General features: G+C 42.4%; 2 protein-coding genes across 9 annotated transcripts in view; both read left to right on the top strand.

Annotated features, from left to right (window-relative positions):
• disp1 (dispatched homolog 1 (Drosophila)) overlaps window positions 1–18,841 on the top strand; it is a 114,903-nt gene that overhangs the window by 61,774 nt on the left and 34,288 nt on the right. For 7 of the 8 annotated variants that reach the window (XM_039598813.1, XM_039598816.1, XM_031734163.2 and 4 more), the window contains one exon: window positions 10,559–11,222. In XM_039598813.1, the coding sequence (XP_039454747.1) occupies window positions 10,600–11,222 (623 nt within the window). In that variant the 5' untranslated portion in view covers window positions 10,559–10,599. Of the gene's footprint in view, window positions 1–3,196; window positions 3,785–10,558; window positions 11,223–18,841 lie in introns of those variants that run through there. The other variant, XM_039598815.1, reaches the window with a different exon arrangement.
• Window positions 3,656–5,861, top strand: LOC120433193 (E3 SUMO-protein ligase ZBED1-like). Its single transcript, XM_039599066.1, has 2 exons — window positions 3,656–3,784; window positions 4,458–5,861. Exons 1-2 carry the CDS (start codon window positions 3,656–3,658, stop codon window positions 5,859–5,861), a joined length of 1,533 nt encoding a protein of 510 aa, XP_039455000.1.

Here is an 18,841-nt window from a genome sequence, read left to right as displayed (position 1 = left end):
CTGGGGAAGATTTGGAGCGTTTCATGTAAACACATTTTTTAAAGGGCAACATAATGCCATATTTGTAGTGAGCATATAAATTGTAATGAAAGCATAAACATGACATAGACATGACATGGCGAGCTACCCCAGTCTAGTTGTTTTTCTTTTAAAGCCCAGCTGTACCGGGGGACATGTGTGAAAAACCTCTCTACCAACCACAAGCATGTGTCCTGAAGCAGTGCCAGGCATGTGTGCACCTAGCACAAACTGAATGCCTGCTGTTGATGTTCTAATTATTATTAGAGGCAGTGTTGGTATTAACCGTCTCTTGACTGATTCCTGGTAATTGCTGCCTATTAGCTTTAATTAAAGGGATGCAGGATACCTTGCCTAGTGGAGCTGTTAGCTGCCTGTCGCCTTAGGTTTCTTCTTCTCTCACACCCCGTAATCAAACCTGACATGAAAGACAGCAGCAGAAGAAGACGAGGAAGCACCTCGTCATCACTTGCGTGACTCCAAGCTGCTTGCGCTGTGAATCTCTTTTTTTTTCTTTTGTCTTTTTTTTTTTTTTAAGGTTAAAGGGACTGAGAGATTTTTCTTACTGAAGCCTTTTGTGCTTTGAGGAGAACGGAGCATAGCTTTATCCCTGCTGGCACAAGTAATCCATTAAAGCTGCAGCTTTTTAATAGGAGAATGAAGGGAAATGGCACTTCATCACGTTCACAGACTCTAGACAGAGTTTGACATGTCAGATTAAGTAGGAGTGATGGTTTAGGAATCGGGGTCACTGTATTTCACACTTCCTTCTCATAGACATTCAGAGCCTGTCAGCTATTTCCACCCAAGCCGGAGGGTCGTGCAAGAAATCTGGGAAATTGGAGCCACGTATTGCCGTGTGCTTTCAGCCATATAGAAGAAATCAGATTGCACTTCAGCTTCACGGGCCTTGAGGGTTGCTCGTCTGCTGCTGACTCGGTTGGTTTGTTGGTGTTCTTGTGTCATGTTGGAGTTTTGAGGGAGCTGGTTTGAATCAGATTAGCATATTAAAATTCAAGTGTCTCAAACAGTGAAACAGCAACCCCGGTTTTCTCACAGCTGCTGTTGTCATTGTCAGTGTTGAACAGAGTGGGCTTGTTCTTAGCCGGTTGTTTCCCCAAATCTGCAAACGTGCTCGTCTGTGCGCTCGTGCAGGTTTAACACAAGGTCAACATGTACATTCAAACTTGCAGTTGGACGAGCTCTGACCGAGCACCAGCAGCTCTTTGACTAAACAGAGGAGAGTTTCTGTAAAAACAAAAACTTTACGTAATGAAAAACCAGACTGTAACTATGTAAGCAATATTATCAGCATTTTATTTATTTATTTTTCTCCATGAAATCAAATCAAGTGCTGCCTCGTCCTTTTTTGTTATTCTGCTGAAATCCTTCTTGGTACACTTGATAAACAGCAGCAGACGTTCCTACATGAATAGGTGGAGTGAGAGGAGTTGTAGTTGTTCGAGGTGTTGCTTGGTCCGGCTGTCAGCTTTTATTTTGAAGAGCGATGCGAGGCCCAGCTTGTGTCTGCAGTTTGAGCAAAAGCTCATTGACTTTCAAGCACTCTGGAAACGTCCTTCAAACCCTGCTGCTCCCAGTCCGGCCCTTTCTCAGCCGTTCCAGGCTCTTTGACAGCTGTGGGAGTCAGACTAATGACTTCATCTGGGCTTCCCTCAGCTCTCTTCTCTCCTTGCTCATGTTGAGATGTCTCTCTCTCTCTCTCTCTCTCCCTCTCTCTCTCTCACTCTCACACACACACTCTGCACGTCTCGGATGGGAAAAACAGGCTACTGTGATGGATGACTTGTTGCTCAGATGTGAGGACGTCCATGAAAGGTTCAGGTTGAGGTAAAACTCAAGGTGCACAGATTCAACGTCATTGGTATTTTCAAAGCGGTAAAGTCACAGTGACTTTAAGTGGCATTATAATCAGTACAAAGGAGTCGTATTTCACAGGATGCGGGAGCATTTGAAGCACTACAGTAATCAGTTTGGGTCTGAAGCATCTGAAATGTTTTCCACGTCAACAGCCTCCTCTTCGTGCTTTATCTCTCCGCTACATCGCAGATAACAGTGTTCACGCATCGAGAGTCTCACTCACGGTGAAGCAAACTTAAACAAAGGCTTTAAAGTTGAAATCCATTTTACAAATACACTTAGTGTAACAGTTGTCACTGTTGTCAAGTTCAAGCTTCCCTTAACCCTTAATATTCACTCGGTTCTTGTCCTTTTACACGAACAACATGAAGGTAACAACTGCCTCCTCACAATCCACCAATCAGTAACATCCTAACAGAAAGGGTCATGGCAGACTGGGTAATTGTTTCCGATAAGATCGTCAGTCCCAAAGCCATCAATCCGTCCACGGGGTGCTGGCATCCCTTTTCAAATGAACTCAGGTACACAGGTTTAAAACTGTGCCTGCTGTTTAGTCCGTTCCACTGCCTCCAGTAGCCAATGAGCGTTTGAGTTAAGCACATTTATTAATTCAGTGAAAAAGCTGTGAGCAGTTTTCCTGATCACGAGCCTTTCATGCTAAACTGCCAGATGAAAAGTAACGTTTTTCTTTAGTGGTGAACTTCAGGGATACCCACTCATAAAGATAATGACATGCTACTCGTGCTGCTGCTTCCATGTGTAAAAAGTGTGGAAGGTGAGGAAACAGTACATTTCAGTACATTAGTATTGACTTTAGTACACAGTAAACATGTGATGCACAGTGGATTTGTTTTTAGTGGAGCTGCACTGGTATTGACCAAACATTTATTGAACCATGAACGGAGTGTGTATTGAACCTTCTGATCAGAAAAAGAAATTCAGTATTAATTTTCAGGGGTTTTTTTGCTGAATCCTTTTTTCCCCTAAATCTCCCAATTCAGACTCTGTTTCTAAAAACTCAAACTGACAGTGAAACACAACTTACACAGGTGACAGGATCATCTCACGCTGAAACAATTCAAACTGTTCTTACCAAGCGCACACGCACGCACGCACACACACACGCACACACACACGCGCACACACACATATATACATATTAGGGCTACCACGATTAGTCGACTAGTCACGATTACGTCGACTATCAAAATCGTCGACGCCTAATTTAATAGTCGACGCCTAATTTAATAGTCGACGCGTCGTTTAAATGCCGTAAAATCCTGAAAGGTGCAGGAATAACAGTAGGATTTAAGAGTGTAATAACAGACTGAAACAGAAGATGGCGGCAGATGGCAATGCATCTACAAGGATACCGTTAAACGCCAAAGACGAAGAAGAAGCAGCAGTCTCCGTTATCATGGCTACTCGGCAACGGAACTCGAAAGTCTGGGAGCATTTTGACAAAACAAAAGAAAAGAAGGTCCAATGCAAAATCTGCAAGTTCCATTTTGCAGATTTTGCATTGGTAACGGGGATTTGCCGCGTTAACGTCGTATTGACGAGATTAACGCTGAGAGCACTACTTATTATTGCTTATATTGATAGCTGTAAACGTTACATTACAGGACTGCTAAAAAAAAATACGTTCGTCTTCAATGGACGACTTTGTCACCAAGCCAACAACATGTACACCTCGGCAAGCAGATGTCCTGACTGAATCAATCTTGAACATGTTGGTGACGGACATGAGACCCCGTCTATGGTTGATGATCAAGGTTTCAAAGAGATGATCAAGCAGTTCAACCCAGATTACCATGATAACTACCTACCAGGCCGATCCCACTTCACCAAATTGATGGAAAAGAAATATGATGCTACCTTTGAGAAGGTTGGTTTCTCTTTCTCTCCACTCTCTCACACCACAAACACAAAATAGCAATTTGTATTAGAATTTAATACATTTCATGATGAAATAATATTAAGAGCTTGCTGACTGAGCAACCAATAAATTAATCTTGGTTAAAGCATGTAATGGAAAGTTGTTGTTTTTTGTTTTTTACTGATATGTTGAATGTTTATTGTTTAACATACGTAACTGTATTTGATGTAACTGAATTATTCAATTGGTAAATTTAAATCTTGATGCATAAACTGACAAGCATTATTAATAATGAAAAAATATATTGTAATATATTTCCTTAATGCTTACTATTGTTCCAAATCATCTCATATGGTAAATGGTCTGTATTTGTATAGCGCTTTTACTAGCCCTGCCTAAGGACCCCAAAGCGCTTTACATACCCAGTCATCCACCCATTCACACACTGGTGGAGGCAATCTACAGTTGTAGCCACACCTGCCCTGGGGCAGACTGACAAAAACGAGGCTGCCATATCACGCCATCGGCCCTTCTGGCCAACACCAGTAGGCGGTAGGTGAAGTGTCTTGCCCAAGGACACAACGACCGAGACTGTCCGAGCCGGGGCTCGAACCGGCAACCTTCCGATTACAAGGCGGACTCCAAACTCTTGAGCCACGATCGCCCACACACATATCTTTAGGTAAAGCAGACCCTTGGTGGTGTCAAAGGTTTCTTCACCCTGACTGCTGATGTCTGGACCAGTCGTGCAACAGAGGCCTACCTGGGTGTGTCTTGCCATTTCCTGAGTGAAGATTGGAAGATGAAGAGCTTCATCCTTGATACCATGCCTCTTGAGGAGAGGCATACTGGTGCCAATATAGTGACGTGGATGGAAGAGGTGCTAACAAAGTTTGACATCTTGCCTGCCAAAATAAAAGCAGTAGTACATGACAGTGGTTCCAATATGGTGGCAGCAATGCGACTGCTTGAAGAAAAACATGGATGGGCCTCTATCCGCTGTGCTGGACACACACTCCAGCTCATAGTCAATACTGCTCTCAAAGAAACCACCATCAGCAGAGCACTAGGTGCTGCTAGGCAGCTAGTGGAGCACTTTAAGAGAAGTGAGCTGGTTAGTACAAGACTAAAAATGAAACAGGAGCAAATGAATGTGAAGAAAAATACACTGATCCAAGATGTCGGTACAAGATGGAATAATACATTCCACATGATAGAGAGACTCCTCGAACAGCGCTGGCCTCTCACTGCCACTCTTTCAGATCCCGAGGTAACGCCAAGGGGGAAACACTACCTCGACTTGAAGCCAGAGCAGTGGGTGCTGCTTGAAGAACTGAAGCAAGGTTTGGCACCTTTTGAGACTGCTACTGTTTACCTTAGTGGACAGCAGTACACAACTGTTTCAGGTCTTCCACAGGTGGTCAAAGGGCTGACACGGGCTGTACACCAAAGCCAACTGGAGACGAGCTCAGGAAAATCTTTCATTGCCAGTGCAGAAAAAGGCATAACACAGAAATGGGGGAGTATATGCACTTTCTCAGCAGACAAAGAAAACCCTGTTATTCTCGCAGCTGCCTTGGACCCCAGATACAGAAAGTTGAAGTTTTTGGCTCCTGAAGATGTCATCAGAGTGCAGGGGACTGTTGAAGTGCTTGCTGTCAAAGAAGCAAATGCTGGGACACATGAACATGCAAAAGTGCAGACGGCCAATGGTTCAGGTAGAATTGAAAAGACTGCTCTGGACAACCTCCTTGAGTCTGACACAGACAGTCAGGGTGACAATGAGAAAGCAGCATCTAAGGAGGACCAAGATGTCCAAGTTGTGAGAAGTGAAGTTCAGCTGTACTTTAAAGAAGCCACAGTTTCTAAAAAGGATCATCCTCTTAAATGGTGGAGCGAAAATGAGGGACGTTTCCCTACACTATCAAAGCTAGCTAAATCTTTTCTGTGCATTCCTGCAACCTCCACCCCATCGGAGTGGATCTTCTCCACAGCAGGGAATATCTGCTCTCAAAAGAGAGCAAGCCTTTCTGCAGAACATGTAGAAAAGCTAACTTTCCTGGCTATGAACAATAATGTCGTGTAGATTGCTATACTGACTATATAGTCCCAAAGTTCAATATAGTTGTGAGGACTGAGCACAAAATGCTATTTTGTTATATTTGTTTTCGGTTTGTTCCTTCAAACTAGAAATTTCATTAGAAGTTTAATAAACTATCATCTTGTCTTTATTTTTAGTTCCACATACCTTAAACCAGGGGTCGGAAACCTGCAGCTCCGGAGCCGCATGCGGGTCTTTAGTCCTTTTAGTGCCGCTCCGCGTGGTTTGGGAAAATAAATTAGTTTTTTTAAGTAATTAGCTGAAGTGTATTTTATTTATGTTAGTTCTTTTTTTAACTTGTAGTTCTAAATTGGAAGATTATTGTGATATTGAAATATAAATATAAAATTATATTCTATTATTTTTTGATCGCTCAAAATAAGTGTCACACTTGTGGAAGCCGATATACCCGCTGAAACGCCGTGCATTTATCGAGACTTTCAACCCCAGGTAAGCCAATTATGGATCTTCGGATCCACATTATGTCAGCAGCTGTTCTCCACCATGAACTATGTTAAAAACACACCGCTCACGCCTGACAGACGACAGCTTACAGTCCTGCGTAAAGATGAAAGTGACTTCGTACAGCCTCGATTTCCAGACGCTGTGCGCAGAGGTTCAGGAGCAGAAGTCCCATTGTAAACATACCACGGCAGACCCGACGATGTTTCCATGAACATGATTGCGGGTGCCGCTCAGGTGCGTCCGCCTCCCCACACATTAACCAGGTAAAATACATATTTAAGAAGAATTTTGTAAATATCTATTTTTCATTTTTCAGCAGCATAGTGCTTTTTTTCCAATTATTTTTTTTAAAAGTCAGGTCAAGGCTCCAAAAGCCCAAAGGCGATATAAGGGTGGCGGCTCATTTTAGTTCAGCTGGGTGTCTTTGCTTTTGTTATATTTCTTTAAGAGTTCAAAGTGTGTTAATTACGTAAATAAAATGTAATTTTCTCTATAGCACTTCATGGATTTCATAAGCAACACACCTTAGTTGTTCACACAAAGCATAATTAAAAAACAATATATACAGTGTTATCTTCATTTTAGATGTCAAAAAGTATTTGCGGCTCCCAGTGTTTTCTTTTGCGTGGAAATCGCGTCCAAGTGGCTCTTTGGGTGTTAAAGGTTGCAGACCCCTGCCTTAAACACTTAAAGCTGTAAGCTAATGATAGTTATATAAGAGCAGATGCATGTTGGTGCAATAAGCTGTACGTTTTACATCCAATGGATGCATGATCTGATTAGTCGAGTAATCGCAAAAATAATCGGTGACTAGTCAACTATCAAAATAATCGTTTGTGGCAGCCCTAATACGTGTGTGTGTGTGTGTGTGTGTGTGTGTGTGTGTGTGTGTGTACACACACACAAACAATGTGGTCTTCTGTGTGTATTTTTGTAATTGGGGCTGAAACTGTAGCACAAACCTCCTGTTTTTCCTCACTTGTTGGAAGCTTTTTTTTTTCCTCATACTTTTTGTAATCCATAAAATCTCTGCCCGTTCATGCTCCATAAATCATATTGATCTGAAACGGCCCATTCTATGACTGTTGTGACTGCAATGAGAAGACGCGAAAATGAGTTTAGTCAAATATTTCACAGGTGAAGTTTTCAGAGAAAAACCATCCGTCTTTAAGTTTACTGCACAGGTGTGTGTTCTTCTAGTTCACTTAGATCTGCATGACTGCCTCCACGGGAGCTCTTTTTATTTACTTTATGAAATAAGATGAAAGAGTATACTTTCTCATGATTTGTGGATTTAAGTGTATTAAAATACAGAACATACTCTCACAGGGGTCGTCCTTAGTGAAAAGTGTCCTAAAACTAGAACCTGGAGCGAGTAACCTACGAGCATCTTTACTGGGAAACTAAAAAATAATTTTAAAAAAAGTGACAATGGTCCAAAAATAGAAGCATGTGGGACAGAAACCCTCAGACATCTTTGGTTGCTTGATTTATGACTCAGACACTTTCCTGATGAGTTTACAGCCACAGTCGTTCCTACAATCTCACAATGACGAGCTGCAAGATTTACTGAACACAACATTATGCTCACTCTGTAACGTATGACGCCCGCGTGCAGTGATCCTCCTTCCACCCTGAGCTTGTCAAACACTGCACTTGTGAGCGTGCTCTGTGTGTTGTCATGGTGGGACTTGAATTTGTAATATTTCCATAGACCGTCTTAAATAGTTGCATATAGCTTCTGACTGAACGCCGAGGCCATCGGGGAGCGACTTGTCATTGGTTATGAGGAAAATGACCCTAAAGATCCTTTACATGCTAGTTACACATCCTCTTGACTGCCGAATGATGCTGTTCTGCTACCTTGTGAATGATAACTTGCATATGAGAGCAGACTAAGAAGAGTTAGACTGATGACTGATTGCAAAGTAAAGACCTTTAGTTAAGGTACCAGCTTGTGCCAGTGGTAGGTGAACTTTAAGGCAGTGCTAAAGGGTGAGGTCTTTGCATAGCTGCATCATTGGGAAAACGTCTGCATTGGCTTCAATCAAATATAAGCCCGTTCTGGCTGTGAAGATGTTATGGTTATCCTGAGGAGTGCCATGGATATCTCACTACCTGCGAGGAGTGGTTAAAAAGACTTAAAATGTCACTTTATTTGTGCCCGTATCATCAAAGTACCAGTAACAGTGGTGTTAGTCATATATACTGAAGGAGAGAGGGGCAAGGTGCTACATGCCAGAGCCTGGGGAAAGAGGAGAAGAGACAGTTTAATCCCAAATGATCTCCTGTGGAAGTAAACCACAGTAAAACCCGATGCAGTTTATGACATAAAGGCTTTGAAAAATGATCCCTTTAATGAAAGAAAGAGTGAGTTGTGCCGTGAAGGTACTCAAACATGTAAAGCTGAACTTGTAGATCTGTATAAAGGCAGAACGGCGTCTGTTTTTTCTTCCTTCGGTCTTATCCAGAGTGTGTGACGTGCTTGCAGGGAGCTCGGTCGGTTCACATTCCTGCAAAATCACGCTTTTCCTTAAGTGTGCCAAAGTGGACACTGCACAACAAATGTTGTATGTGTTGACCAATCACAGTTGAAATGGCTAATTCAGAAAAGTTGAAAAGTCTGCATGTTTTAAATCTAAATGTCTTTGCATGTGTAATGTCATTAGCGTGTTATTTTTGCTGAGTGTACCGTTTTTCTTCGGCCCTCTCTGGGGCCCCTCGCTGTGAATGGAAAAAGATTTTCTGCTTAGTTTCTCAGGACTGGTAGTTTGGAGTTTTTAGGAGACTCTGATGAATAAATAAATAAACAAACAAGGCTTTTGTTTTAGTCTAGATGAACAGATGACCCTAACAGAATTTGACTTTGAAATGACAAGATCAGGATAAACGTGTCTGTCAGACTGCAGACGGACACAATCAGAAATGGGAGAAGATCCTGGCTCCATCCAAAGACTGAGAAAAGAAGCAGACGGTGCCTCCAGCAGCTCATTTACGTGTTTATTCTCATTTATTATCTGTCCAAACATCCAAGTGTAAGAATGAGTCCGTGCTTTGTGTTTGTGGATTATTTACAGACAAGGATCGGTGACTTTGTGGAGCCGCTCGTCTCTGCTTGGACTCACTGTGAGGACAAGACTACAAAAATTCACTGTTGCTCGCCAAGAAATAATCAGTCACATAACTCCAACTTGTCTTGTTTACACTTCGGTTTTCTCTGGATTACACACAAGAAGAAGAAGAAGAAGCATTTTTGTTTGTTTTTGTTTTTTCCCGCTCTCCCCAACTTTGGGACGGACCTGCCTCAAGTTTCTAATAGAGGCTGGAAGCAGCAGCACGACACAGACATGCAGATGTTAAAATATAACTTCAGTTATATCGTTGAAAGCCTGATCCCAGTCAGAGCCGTCGGGGGATTAACGGAGCACGCTCAAGTCAAAATTGGGACAGTTGTGTGGTGTAGGTGCAGTTTTAGTTGGTGTGCAGCTGTTTGCTTCGATTTGTTTATGTAGCGTCAGTTTGCACTAATTTGCCTTAAGGTGATTTATTTAGCAAAGTAAAGGTTGGCCCATATGGGATGAACTGCCTTGTAACAGGAAGAAACCTCCAGTAGAACGAGGTTCGGGGAAGGGCAGCCATTGGACTAAAGGTGAGGGAAAAGAGATTAAAAAGAAACAGCAGAGAGAGGGAGACGGGACAAGGTGCAGCCCAGCAGCACAATGCGGTGACATCAGCTGAGCAGCTGAAGGTTCAGTCAGTATTTGCTGGCAACCAGCTGGTGAGTGCATTCCCACCTCATTCAGGGAAAAAGGGGAAAACGTGTTTGAAGAAATGAAATGCTCAGACGAATCTGAATTTGTGAAAAAGCTCACCACCACTTCACAAAAATATTGCTGTTTGACCTGAGTGTATCAGTAACCTATCACGATACCTTATCAGCCTTTTGCCCCACCCCAGCTCTTCGTGGAAAAGCAGCTGTCCCTTGTATCTTCATATTTAGTAGACTGATAAGACAATGATAAAGAGAAACATTAAAGGACTCCTCCTACATGGTGATGATCATCAGTGTGTATGCTGCTGCAGTGACACCGACAGTTGTAACAACTGCACCACATTCTGAATGTACATTGCAATGCTAGAATCGAAATGAGAAAAACTAATAGTAAATTGTGGTAAATGAGAGAATGACCACTAAAATGTATCATCTCCCTCTGCAGAGGAGTGACTGTGTCCGTGACCCGCCGGCTGGGAGAGGACGATGGCCCTGAGCGATGGAATCGGCGACCCTCTAGCCCTCAGCAACGGTGGGCAGCATCCTCTCAGTGCCAGTGGACATGCACCTTCAAACATCAGGACAGCAGTCAGCAGTGGCCAGGACCCTCTCACATGCAACCCTGCTAGCGACTGTCTGACAGCAGGAAGAGATGAAGATGCAGCATCAAAGATGCAGCAGCAGCCGCACATTACTGAGCGAGTGAACAGAGCGAGCCAGAACGGTGGCGTGCTCAAACAGAATGGTTCCCTGAGGAGACTTCCCCCAGCATCAGCCGCCTCTTCTTCTCCTGCTGTCTCCGCCAGAAGCCACCTTCCCTCCGCTGTGCCCCCGTCCTCTTCCTCTGCTGCACTCTGCTGCCAGCACTGTCACTTCCCCTCCGCTGTGTGCTGCCCCTGTGGCCGGCAGGAGTGCCCGCTCTTCCAGAATCCAGGCACAGGTCCGGGTCCCGGCTCCGTTCCCCACCCAGGGACCGGTTCACCTTGCCCGTGCTGCCTCTCTGCCTGCACGTACTCTCACCCTCATCCTCTTCACCCATCTCTCCACCACCACCATCAGCAGCGCTGGCAGGAACACCTTCAGAGCCAGACACATGCACCAGGGATCAGGTAGTTTTTCTTCTTTTCCCCCTCATTTTTCCAACACTTTAGTCAGGCCCCTTTTTTGTTTTCTGGTTTGCGGGACTCTTCAGGTTGTACGTATCAAAATGTTTAAACCAAAGATAAGACGGGAAGTTCTCAGGTTTTTCCTTAACCCGCCGTGGACCCCGCTGTGCTGGGAGTCCACATGTGGGGACCATGCCTTCTCCATTTGAAGCAGGATTTTTACATTTGTTGGCAGCTCTTTCCTCAGCTGATCCATATTTAGCAACTTGGCTCTTTCCCTTTTACTCCCAGACCGCAGGCCTATCCCGCATGTGAAACTGGAACCATTCAATGCCTCATGTGCTCATTTGCATAATCCTATATTTACCACCCCGGCAGACCAGGGCGGGCAAGAGGTGAATTTTTGCCGAAGTAATTATTTACTCATGTCAGCTCCCCTTCCACGGTTGCAGGTCGCTGCAGGGATTCCGATTTTTCATGAGACTTCTCCTTACATCTCAACGTGGAATTTTCCTCACTCAAATAAAGTCACATCCCCCGCTCATGAGTTTCATTAAAAAAAGAGAGACGTTGTGGGTGGCGTTGAAAGATGAGGTTTGTGTAGCCTCAGTGGGTACACACACTAAACCCTGGGTGGGCAGAGGGAAGCTAAACACGGATTGTATTGCAGGCATTTAGATGCATCTGCTGGCCTCTGTGGTTTTCTCCTCCGTGCTTTCTGTTACTTTCATTTTTCCCCCTCCTCAGTTTTTCTCTCACTCCATTAACACCCCCAATAATTCCACATGAGAATGGAGAGCAGATGTGGCGTGGGAGCTGTGCATCTGTAATGTTGAACCTCTCTTATTTACCAAACAGGTCCCTGTTCTTCAGCAATGACAGGTTTGAATTACAGACCCTGGGTTTGTTCCAAAAAGTTCACCCCCCAACTCCCCTGTTTCCTGTACTGTGTGTATCTCTGTGTGTGTGTGTGTGTGTTAGATGGTGAGATTACACACAGGAAATGATATACCTGTCTCAGTTGTGCCGTTTTGTCCTGAACCCAGACGCTAACTACAACCTTAAGCATTTGTCTCCTTGTTCTCTGGCCTTCTCCCAATACGTTTGTTAATTTGGAGGCACGTAGTCAAACGAGATGGTGTCAGATGTCGTTTTGATCTGCCAGATTAGCCGAGGGGATTGCCTCTGAGATCACAGCACACTCGCGTCTAAAACTCTTTCACTCTCACACTAAGCTGTAACGTCAGCGCTTCGGGGAACCTTTTTACGTCTGTTCCACAACGGGCCCCTGTTCACGGCTTCACAAAACATGAATCCATGTTGCGAGATTAGCCCCTGCTTGCTTTTCTAATGTTTCTATTTTGAGGACGATCAAAAGCCTTCGGTGTCTTTGTCCGTGCATGGATTCAACCAAATCTTTGGAGAGGTCCAAGCACAGCTCTGCAGCAGTTTGGGTCTGTTAGAAGCATTAGGAGCATGTTTGTGTCTGCGCTGTAAGATTAGCTATGTAGCCACTTTGTGTGTTTCATTTAAGATCGAGCAGTAGCACGGCGTCCTTGGGAATGGCTTTCCCAGTCAGGACCAGACCTGCTGACAGGTTTAAAGGACTTCAGGTGGAATTCTGTAAGATACAGCAGGCGGGAAGTGGTTTAGCTCCAAAAGCCTGAATTAAAAATGAAATCAAATCAATTTCAAATCAATTTTATTTATAAAGCACTTTGGTCCGCAGTTGTTGTTTTTAAAAGTACTGTACAATAAAATAACCAGACTCTGAATTAAAAGCCAAAGAGTAAAAATGGGTCTTTAACCCTCATAATGTCCTCCTGATTTCCTTAAACCTGTGGTCCTCAGGGGACAAAAATGTCCTCACTTAATTTGAGTGTTTTTTAAAGTATAAAGTATAAATTGTCAATAAATTCAGTGTTACACCTTAGTTTTACTTAAGAATAACATATTACCACAAAATGTACCTTTTATTTTACATTTGGGGGCCACCAGACCTTGTTTACATAAAGTATTCTCTGTTTTTGAGTGAAAATAAAACGAGACAATAAAATATTTAATTGTTTAGATAATTTTGACTATTTGACAGTTGAGTGCTGTATGTTGAATTTTAGTAAAAATGTTTTTAATCATTTACAAATTTTAAATGGCAGCACATAATCACACCTGCTGTCCTCAGGGGACAAAAATGTCCCCATCTGGTTTGATTGACACTATTTCTTTATTCCATTTCAAATTTATGTCTGTTAAAACCACCTCATTTATACGAAATGTTTCTTTGTTTTCGGGTAAAAAATAAAATAAATCATCAGTTATTGTGATTATTGTTTCACAACCAGAGTCGGTTGCTTTAACAGATGATCACAGACGGGTTTATGTCAAAGTTAATTTAGGAAGCTGTTTTTAAACAACTTCAAGTTTTTTACTGGCAGCAAATAATCACATCTGTTGTCCTCTGGGCTCAAAAATGACCCTGTCTGGTTTGACTATTTATAAAGCAAGAAGTATTTTATTATTATTTATTTTAGTTTATTCCACAGTTTCGGAGCAGTCACAGCAAAAGCTCCTCTGTGTTTTAACCTGGACCTACGGACAACTAGAAGCATTTGGTCCGCAGACCTCAAAGATCTCGCCGGAGTATACCAATTTAATAGATCAGAAAGATATATATAGGAGCTAGTCCATGCAATGTTTTAAAAACAAGTGTCAAGATCTTAAAATCAATTCGAAAACTAACAGGCAGCCAGTGTAGCGAGGCGAGTATAGGGGACATGTGCTCTCGCTCCCGCTTGCTAGTCAGAAGCCTTGCCGCAGCATTTTGAACCAGCCGCAGTCGGCCAATAGATGACGAAGTAACACCAGAGTAGAGGCTGTTGCAGAAGTCGAGGTGAGATTAAATAAAGGCGTGGATCGCTTTCTCAGTCTCTGAAGCAGAGAAATGGCTTCACCTTTGCAAGTAAGCAGAGGTGAAAGAAGCTGATCTTGATCACATTATTTATCTGTTCATCGAATGTTAAATTACTATCAAAAATCTGAGGAACCTAATACTTGAGCATCTCAAAAAACTAGAATATCATAAAGGTTAATTATTTTTGGTCATTTAAAATGTAAACTTAATATATTCTGTGATTGTAAAGTTTTCTTATTTTTTATGTATTTAAAAAAATAATTTTTATAACTCAAAATCAGGAATCCATCATTTCAAATTATTAGAGGTGGAAATCACCAAACAGCCCATTCAATTCAATTCAGTTTTATTTATATAGAGCCAAATCACAGCAGTCACTGCAGGGTGCTTTTTATTGTAACGTAAAGACGCTACGATAGGACAGCGAGAACAATCATGTGACCCCCTTTGAACAGGCACCGGGCGACAGTGGGAAGGAAAAAATCCCTTTTAACAGGAAGAGACCTCTGAATATATTATCACATTACGTCACTCATTACACAATATTATTGATTTTTAACACTGTCCTTGTTCAGTGTGTGATTGAACGGGTCAAACTGTCAGTTACACGCTGCTTCTGATAACAAACTGTGATAAATGATCAAAAATCACAAATCTGTTACCGTCTACATAGAAATTCAAATTTAAAAGAAAATCTTATTTAAAATTTACATTTCTGCTCAGCAGCCGTCCTACTCTACAGGACTATGAGTGACCAGAATCCAACCAGCTGTTCCAGTTTTCTGAAAGTCTCCATAGGTACATGTAGGAGGAGGCTGCAGCTGGTGCAGCTTCTCGGCGCAGTCACACCAGCATTGCAGCTGCAGCACGTTCTGCTGGCCCTTCAGAGCAGAACAGCTACCAATCACCTTTGAGGTAATAACTGCTGCCAAAGCTGGGACACTTGGGCCAACGCTACGGTGCAGTGCTGTTCTCGCTCTGCAGTGAGAGCCGTCATCACGAGGGAGAACGGTCGTGTCGCTTCAGGGCACCTGAGGTTCAGCTAAGCTGCTTCTGCATCCATGACCCAACAACAGCAACCGAAACAGCTCGCTGACACTCAAGCATCCAGGGTCACTCTGAATATTTCACCTCTCTCCTCTTGCGCTCCAAGTGCCGCTCCCTTCTTTACCGACTCCTTTCGCAACCACTCCTGTTGTTTACGGCAACCACAGATTTGGCTGAGCTCCGTGCTTGGTAGGATTGCAAAAATTCCCGTGTCTGTCTCTCGCACTCTCTCTCCGATGCTGTCTCAGAAAAGGTCAGCTTTTATAATCTGGAGCGAGTTTGAATTTTGTGGTATTTGTATGCTGCAGGTGGTTTGGTTGCTATGACACATGAGAAAACTCCATGAAAACATGACCTCTTCAAAGTGCAGACCAGTTCATCGGGTGTCATTTTGGAGCTTTATCAGCTGATTTATCAGTTATCTTCAGTGGAACAAACGTCTCTGTCCAGCTTTTATTTCTTTGCAGTATTTGCAATTTATCAGTCTCCACATTTTTTGTGTTGTCCTTCTTTTTACCTCCTCCTGTGTTTTTCTGTCAGACAGCTGCAAGCCTCAACCAGCAACGGTCTGTTTGAAAGTGATCCATTTGCTTGGTATTTCAGGGTGTCAGCTTGATGAGGATTAGCACATTATCAAGAAGAACAAGTGTTTGTAAGGCCTTTGTGGTGGCCTGTTCCCGAGCTTTGTCAGCTGCCTCACCAAATAAGGCGCGTTTGTGGGGATGTATCCTGTTTTCCTTTGTGTTTGAACACTGTGCGTCAGCCTTTTTATTCACAGTCTTCACATGAGCCTTTTACCCTCAACCTTAATGTGCAAGAACTAAGAAGCTGGATCGTGCAGTTGTAACTATTTTGGTTGTTTTTGGCTTTGTTTTATTCACTCAATATTAAGTTAGTAGCCCATGGTACATGTTACACCCATTTCAAATGAGACGATTGCTTGGCTGTATGCATGTGTGTATATTTTGTGGCTCCTGGGGCGTTTCTGAAAGCTCTGTGATGGATGGGGGAGATTTCCGGGCATCCTGCGTGTCTAATCCTCTCTGTGCTGCAGGGGAGCTACAAGGTTATCCCAGGACACGTTTGACATATCATGACTGTACACGGTAAACCTCAGTGTTAGTATAATGACAGCAAAGGTGACTGGTAACCAATAGACAGAATGGATATATGCTGCTTAGCCGAGCTGCTACCATAAAAAGCAACGCATTTTCTTTGTACTGTTGATTTGTTTTTAATAATGTTTGACCTTCGTGTTGTGGCTGACACTAGTGGTAACTTGGTGTACTAGCCAACTAACATTGGTTGTGTTGGGGTTCAATGTTGAGAGAAGAATCCATAAAAACCACAGATCCAGGCGTGTGCAATTTAGACGGCATTTTAATGAACACATGTGTGAGTTCAACAACCCAATCAGTGTTGAACTGAACTTACAATCATGAGACAAGGTTTTATATGGGTACAATAACAAAGCCCCCCTCTTTTACAAAAATAGACAATAGTACAGCTTACGTCAATCCAAACCACAAAATGTTCCATGACCTTTAACATTGCTCTAAAAAACATTGTCTTCGGGTCGGTGCTTCCCCTCTTCGCTGTCGCTTGTCGGGTGCACTTCCTCTAAGTACTTCGGCACACTTCTGCATTTCTGCCCTACCAAAATAGACCTGTTATGGTGTGTGTGTGAGTGCGTACACGTGCGAGGGCGCGTGCATGCTGTGTACGGCGTACGTGTCATGACCTCTCACTATTTGTCTGTCTGTACGTGCATCTGCTTTTCTGAACCTTAGTTGACCTTAACTTAAGCAACTTGAATTTTCCCCTATCAGTGATTCCTATAGATGTACTCTACTGAATTAATGTTTTGATCAAAAGCCTCTACTAAAAGCTTAAATCAAAGATAAATGCATACTAACTCTTTGGCTCTTCGGCTTGCACTCGCTCTGCTTTTGGTTTCACTTCTGCAAAACATGCTCTGCAGACGCGTTTCGTTTCCTGTCTCATTTTGGCACAGAGAGTATTTTCCTGTCTCTGCCCTCTACACAGAGATCATAAAAGCATTAATAACTTTTAAATTATAGATTCAACTCAACCCTTTAAAATGGTTCTTCTTTGGACCTGTAATAAAGACTAATATAATACCAATATATTTGAACATCTGAATGCATCTGAATGCAACATCACATGAAATGGTAATGATGATTATAAAATAGCAGCAAATAATAGCAATAAAATATTTCTATTCCCCACACTCCCAATCTCGACCTCTGGACCACCAGAGGTCGCAATACATTTATGTTGGGTCACTCCTTGGCCCATTCAACTGTTTCCCTGTCCACCCCTGACGTCATGGACATTTAGGATCACTGTTCTTAGCTCTGACCCTCTCTTGGCATCCTGTGACTTAACAAATCAGACAACCTCATGTCATCTAGGTGGTCTTAGTTATAAAATGCCCGCTCCCACTTGAGAACACTTCATGCTTAAGTGGTCTCTGCTCCTCTTCTGGGTCCCACTCTAGTGGAAATCTGGCCACCTGCAAAGGAAACAGAACACTTCCTCCCTAGTACGGCTTCCCTGCCTTATGTCCCTCAATTGTCTTCTTTATTCAAACCTAATGTTACTCAACCTAATGTTACTCAAAACATGAACCTAATTACGTATTTGGTTTTTCGACATTTATTTTCATATCTCATTCAACATTACTCAGCATTTGTGAACCTCTGAAAGCGTTGTCTTTAAGAGGATCAAAGGAAGCATGTCTCTGCATGTGCTTCCTCTCTGCTCCTTATCTGATCATCAACATCCTGTGCACAAACTGTCACTGCTGCAAGGGCCTCTCATCTAAAGTCACCTTTCACAAGAAAAATCATCATAAAATCATTATAAGGGCTTATTCTACTAAAAGGATCAAAGAAAAACAACCACTTTAATCACTAAGTGTAAGCACATAGTTAATTGCTCCTAGATAAACTTCATCATAGCTAAAAGCTGAACTCTAACAGTATTTTGAACTCCCATTTCCTGGGTGATAACCTGTTTGAATCTATCATTTTATTTCATTTTGCTGCTTTTAATGTAATGGTACATTCTAATTATATTTTATCAGTCATTATATTTTATCAGTTTTAACCAAAATACATAAGCTTTTCCCCCCTTGGACCTGGTTTAAAGCAAAAACTTGATCCCTTCAACAAGTATTTGTTATCCTGTAACTGCATTTTATATAAGAGGACTAATTTAGAACTGCATGTGTTATCTCCATATTTTACATGTCACCCAATTTAGTTACAAACGAAACTCCTATTCAGTTAAATGCTAAATGGATTTCAGGCCTTTTGCCTGGAATCAATACTGTCAGGTCTTAATGAACTCTATATGTCTGTAAGCGTGTGCAATCCTTCAATAACTCAGGTCATTCTCACAGTAGATTGGCTAATCATAACGTTAACCAAAAGTTTATGACCCTCAAGAGACGACTCTCTGAGCCACAACTCCGTCAAAGGCACAAAAATGCAATGTGTATGAAAAATCATTTCTACATATATAATCTCCAATATTATTCATTTGAGTCAGCGAGACTTTTAACATCCTCATAAAAAGCTCTCCTCTACCCTAAAAATAAATCTATTTACTATCAGCAATTCATCTTCTAAACCTAATT

This window comes from Oreochromis aureus, linkage group 15 (genome assembly GCF_013358895.1).
Source record: "Oreochromis aureus strain Israel breed Guangdong linkage group 15, ZZ_aureus, whole genome shotgun sequence".
In the NCBI taxonomy this organism is placed as follows: Eukaryota; Metazoa; Chordata; class Actinopteri; order Cichliformes; family Cichlidae; genus Oreochromis; species Oreochromis aureus.
This window is presented reverse-complemented; position numbering and strand designations above follow the sequence as displayed.